The 5,149-nt window shown below is 61.7% G+C and overlaps 1 protein-coding gene across 1 annotated transcript; it reads left to right on the forward strand.

Annotated features, from left to right (window-relative positions):
* Positions 1-304: 304 nt before the first annotated feature.
* ZNF296 (zinc finger protein 296) lies at positions 305-4,679 on the forward strand. Its single transcript, XM_041744888.1, has 3 exons — positions 305-1,240; positions 1,469-1,618; positions 3,600-4,679. The coding sequence occupies exons 1-3, from the start codon at positions 925-927 to the stop codon at positions 4,574-4,576; spliced, it is 1,443 nt and encodes a 480-aa protein (XP_041600822.1). The 5' UTR covers positions 305-924; the 3' UTR covers positions 4,577-4,679.
* The last annotated feature ends 470 nt before the right edge of the window (positions 4,680-5,149 follow it).

A 5,149-nucleotide genomic window follows, 5' to 3' on the forward strand; every position in this document is an offset into this window, starting at 1 on the left:
AACACACAAGGCTAGCTGGTCCCCTCACCTCCCTCAAGTCTCAATTCCACCATGTTCTACCCTGGAGAAAAGTGAGCCTCCCCACTCTACCCCAGTAACCCTTTATAATCCCTCCTCGATTTATTTAGCCCCATTGCAACTTGTCATCCTGGAAGGCACTCCAAGTTTTGCAGTTACTTCTTTGAGCCTGTCTCCCTCAAAAATAAACTGTGTTAGGCCACGGATTATTTTCTTTAAAGATTTTATTTATTCATGAGAGACACACAGAGAGAGGCAGAGACATAGGCAGAGGGAGAAGCAGCTCTCTGCAGGGTCCTGATGCAGGGCTGGATCCCAAAACCCCAAGATCATGACCTGAGCTGAAGGCAGATGCTCAACCATTGAGCCACTCAGGTGCCCCTTATTTTCTGTCTTGTTCACGGCTATATCCCCAGTGCTTAGAGCAGAACCCAGTGCACAGTAAAGGCTCAAAAAATGTTTGTCCACTGGATTTTTATTGTAATGCATTTAATGGAACAGTCCCGATTACTCATAGGCGCCCAGGGAGAAACGTGGCCCTTACTGTTCTGTCTCTCTCGCTGGGAGTGTGCGTGGGCACCGTGCGCCTTAGTTGCACCGGCCCCTAAAACGGAATCAGAAGTAGCAGTTTGTGTGCGTGGTCGTGAGACCTGGGCGTCATTAAGATTTGGTCCCTAAGAAAATGCGGTGGGCTCGGCTTTGATCAAGCTGGGATGCCGCCCGGGGCCCCTGCGGGGCCGCCCCAGCCTCTCCCGTCAGGCCCCGCCCCAGGGGGCGGAGCCACGGGCCGGGCCAGCACGTGTAAGAGTTCGCCGCGGGTCGCCGCAGTCACTCACCTGAGCGCCACGGTCTGAGAGCGCACGGCCCTCGCGTCCTCCGCCCGCCAGCCCGCCCGGCCCGCGACCCATGTCCCGCCGCAAGGCCGGCTGCACGCCCCGCCGAGTCGACCCCGCGCCCGCCTCCAGCACCGACGACGAGATGGAGATGCCGGACCTCGTCATCGAAGTGAAGCCCGAGCCAGACGCGCGGCCCCTGCAGGCCCCGGGGCTGGGGCTCTTCTCCCCGAAGGAAGTGCCCGCGCCCGCGCCGGGGCGGTTCGACGGCGAAGCCCGCCACTCCCCCGGGCCCGAGCCCGTGCCCGTGCCCGCCGGGAGCCCTCTCCACGCCCTCGGCGCGCGGAACCAGTGGGCGCTGTGGACGCCACTGATCGGCAACCCTCGCGGTGAGCGCCCCCTGCCCCTGCCCCGCCTCCCTCCCGCTTCACTTGGGGCGGGGGGCGCCCTCCTCCAGGCTCCGACCGCCGACCCCCTACCCCCGGCCCGGCCTTATTTCTCCTGCCTGGTCCCGGCCTCCAGCCCCCATTCTGACCTTTGGGTTTTCCCTCACCGTCGGCACCCCCAGCCCCCATCCTGGCCCCACCCCACGCTTACCACCCGCTTCCTCCCAGCAGACCGCCAGCCCTGGACGGACAAACACCCAGATCTGTTGACCTGCGGCCGTTGCCTGCAGACCTTTCCGTTGGAGGCCATCACTGCTTTCATGGACCACAAGAAGTTGGACTGTCAGCTTTTTAGAGGCCCCAGCCCCTGCCAGGGCTCAGGTGAGTCAAGCCGGGATGCAGTCCCCCTCTCAAGTTCAAGGGCCCGGCTTCCTGTGGGAGAAGGGGCTGAGCTGGACAGGCGGGGCAGTGAGCACTACTTCCCCTTTCTCGCTCCCCTTCGGGTGCAGCCTAGGCGTGGCCAGGGCCTGCCCTGTCCTAGGGCTGGGACTAGTGGTGAGCGGGGTGGGTGGGGGTGGGGGCTGGGCATGGAGGAGGGACGCCCACAGGGTGTGGCCAGCCCCTGAAGCCTGGTCTGGGGATTTGCCACACACACACACCCCCAATCTGGTTTCACTTCTCCTTCCCCATGGCCAGAAATAACTGGCCAGGTGGCTGGACCAGTGTGGCAGTAGGGGGACCTCTGGGGAGGGCAGCAGCCTGGGGGAGGGGAAGCTGAGGACAACTGGAAGCGGCATGGCTGCCCCCTCCCACCTCTTGATTGCTTCTGATTGAGGAGCTAGTGCATTCGCTCAGAGCCCCGGAAGGGGCTTCTGGCTTTCCTCTCGGATGGAATCTCCCAGCCCTGCACGCTGGGAAGCCCCTGGTTTGGGCCAGGTCCTGGGTGTGTGGACACCTGGGTTCCTTCCGTTGGGAGGGAATGAGCCCTTAACTTGGTGCTAGACTCGCGGTGAGCTTTTGGTCATCACAGGCTGAGGCTCCTCCAAACCTATAAATTTCCATCCCCTGGCCCATGTGCTCCCAGGATTTTTGGGAAATGGAATTCTATTTAGGCCTGGGCTGGGGGTGGTTTGCGGGGGGGGGGGGGGGGGGGGGGGGTCCTGTAGTGGGGCAGGGGGAGGGTCTGAGAATCAGCTGTAAACTTGAAGCCAGCAGGTGGTCTGGTGGCCTAGGGAGGGGCCTTGATGGAATCACTGGAACACTCCCAGGTGCTTGGACTTGGAGCCCTGTGGGCACCTCAACCACGTGAGCTCAGCTCCTGTTTATTGAGGGCGCACAGGGACCAAAATATTGTTCTTCTCCGTTCATGGTCACAACAACCCTAGAAAGGACAGGATCTTTGGGGGCCCCATATTCTAACACATGAGAAACCTGAGGACCAGAGAGGAGTGTTTCTCACCCAAGGTCACACAGCTAGGGAACGGGAGAGGTCAGGCCAGGCTGACATCCACCAGCCCCCATCTGTGCTCCTGCCCCTGGTGTTGGATCAGGAAAGCCACCCCCTTCCAAGACTAGCTAGAATTTGAAAAGTAAAGGCAAATGCTTTACTGGGAGTACCTGGAAGGTCTAGAGAAAACACTCAGTTTATGGGGGGTTTTTAATTTGAGGTCTGTGCAGGGGGACCTACCTTAGCGACCCACCCCGACCTCTAGGTGGCTGCTAGGGCTTCTCCCCACTTGTTGGGCCTTGGCCCCCTCTTCTACAAAGTAGGGAACAGGAGACCCTGCATGGGACCCATGAACTTGGGAGCCTTGCACAGAAACCCGCTCAGTAATCAAGCCAGCAATCTTTCCTGAAAACCTGTCTTGCCCTCCCTGGGTCTGTGGGCTGAACCCCCAACTCCACCTTTCCAAGCTCGTGACCTGGGGGAAACGTCTCGGCCTGTTTTCTCATCTGGAAGAAAATGAGAGGTTTTATTTCTCGCTTAGGTGGAAAGTGGAATGAGTGGCGGGGTGATAGCTGGTGCCCAGCATGGGGAGATTGGCCCAGTCTCCAGTAAGGCCGTCCTGACCCCCTCCACTCCCCATCTCTGCTAGAAAATAGCACTCCTCTGTCCCCCACTCTGCTTTCACTCTCTTGAAGATTTTCCAACACAGAAAGGATCCCCAGATAGTCCCCATCCACTCCACAGGTTTTTCTCACTAGTCTGTCCACTCACTTCTGAACCTCAGCTTCTGAAGACAGGGAATGCATTCTCAGCCCCTGGAACAGGGCCGTTCCTGCAGCGGGCAGCCAACTGGCAGGTGCGAGTGGGACTTCTGCTTTCATGCATCTCCCTAACAGCCAGCCCTTCTCTTTGCAGAGCGCAAGGACCCCAAGGCCCTGAGCTGCTTCCGCTGCGGGAGGCAGTTCACGGGGGCCTGGAAACTGCTGCGCCATGCCCAGTGGGACCACGGACTGTCCATCTACCAGACGGAAGCTGAGGCCCCAGAGGCCCCACTACTGGGCCTGGCCGAGGTGGCTGCTGCTGTGTCGGCCGTGGTGGGGCCCGAAGCGGAGGCCCAGGGCCCCCGAATGAGCATCGTCCCCAGGCGGAGCCCCACCTGCCCTGTGTGCGCAAAGACCCTCAGCTCCTTCAGTAACCTCAAGGTGCACATGCGCTCACACACCGGCGAGCGGCCCTATGCCTGTGACCAGTGTCCCTATACCTGTACCCAGAGCAGCAAGCTCAACCGCCACAAGAAGACCCACCGGCAGCCCCAGCCCCAGAGCCCCTGCAGGGCTGAAGCCAGTCAGGAACAGGCCTCTGCCACTGCCCCTCCTGAGCCAGCCGCTCATGCTGCAGCCCCAGCCAGCACCCTCCCATGTGGTAGAGGCGGGGAGGGTGCCGGGGCCGCTGCCACTGCAGGCGTCCAGGAACCGGGGGCTCCCGGCGGTGGGGCTCAAGTAGGCCCTGGTGGGGCCAGCTGGGGACCTAACACCAAGGAAGAGAGAACTGAACCTGCCAAGAGCGAGCTGTCCCCAAAGAAGATGCAAAAGCCGGTGGGCAAGAGCCGCGGGCCTGGGGGCAGCTGTGAGTTCTGCGGGAAGCACTTTACCAACAGCAGCAACCTGACGGTGCACCGGCGCTCCCACACGGGCGAGCGGCCCTACTCCTGCGAGCTCTGCTCCTATGCCTGTGCCCAGAGCAGCAAGCTCAATCGCCACCGCCGCATGCATGGCCTGGGGCCCGGCAGCCCCCGCTTCGAGTGTCCCCATTGCTGTGTGCCCTTTGGCCTGCGGGCCACCCTGGACAAACACCTGCGGCAGAAGCACCCCGAGGTGGGTGGGGAGGCCTGAGCCTTGGGCACACCCTCCCTGCTGCTCCTGGTACCACTGGGGCTGCCGCTCGTTCATCTCCTTGTCCTTTCTCTGCTGCAAGTAAATCTGCCCGCCTAGCTACATGCATGTTTGGACTCTGGCTTTCTTGGGGTATCTGAGGTGGGGCGGGTGGACGGCTGGACGGACCGGTTTGGGGTGAGGGGCAAGGCCGGCCCCCAGTGCCCCGGGCACGGCAAGACTGGCACAGAAAGCTGTGCTCCCGGTTCCCAGTGTGGGCGAGGCCGGGGCAGGGGCCGAGGCGAGGGCGGGGAGAAGCCTGGACCTGTCACCAGAGGCCTCTGGGCAGAGTCCTGGGCCATCCTCCACATGCTAGGTGCTGGGCCCTTCCCCACCACGCGGCCCCTGCCCTCACTGAGCTGCAGCAGGAACCCTGCTAACCAACAAGGAGCTGCCACCAAGACACCTACGGATGGGCAGGACTTGCCACATAGGCTACTGCCACTGGCTCCTGTCCCTGAAGCCAACCAGCTACCCCCCCAGCTGCCATTGGTGGCTGGCCAACACTGACCACACAGATGACTCGGAGGCCAG

The sequence above is a fragment of the Vulpes lagopus genome, chromosome 2 (assembly GCF_018345385.1).
Source record: "Vulpes lagopus strain Blue_001 chromosome 2, ASM1834538v1, whole genome shotgun sequence".
Classification (NCBI taxonomy): Eukaryota; Metazoa; Chordata; class Mammalia; order Carnivora; family Canidae; genus Vulpes; species Vulpes lagopus.

Bases quoted from the DNA above. Each gene is read 5' to 3' on its own strand.
- ZNF296 (XM_041744888.1), top strand. From the start codon at position 925: ATGTCCCGCCGCAAGGCCGGCTGCACGCCCCGCCGAGTCGACCCCGCG. The intron at 1,241-1,468 runs GTGAGCGCCCCC...TCCTCCCAGCAG, and splicing joins ACTGATCGGCAACCCTCGCG to ACCGCCAGCCCTGGACGGAC. The intron at 1,619-3,599 runs GTGAGTCAAGCC...TTCTCTTTGCAG, and splicing joins CAGCCCCTGCCAGGGCTCAG to AGCGCAAGGACCCCAAGGCC.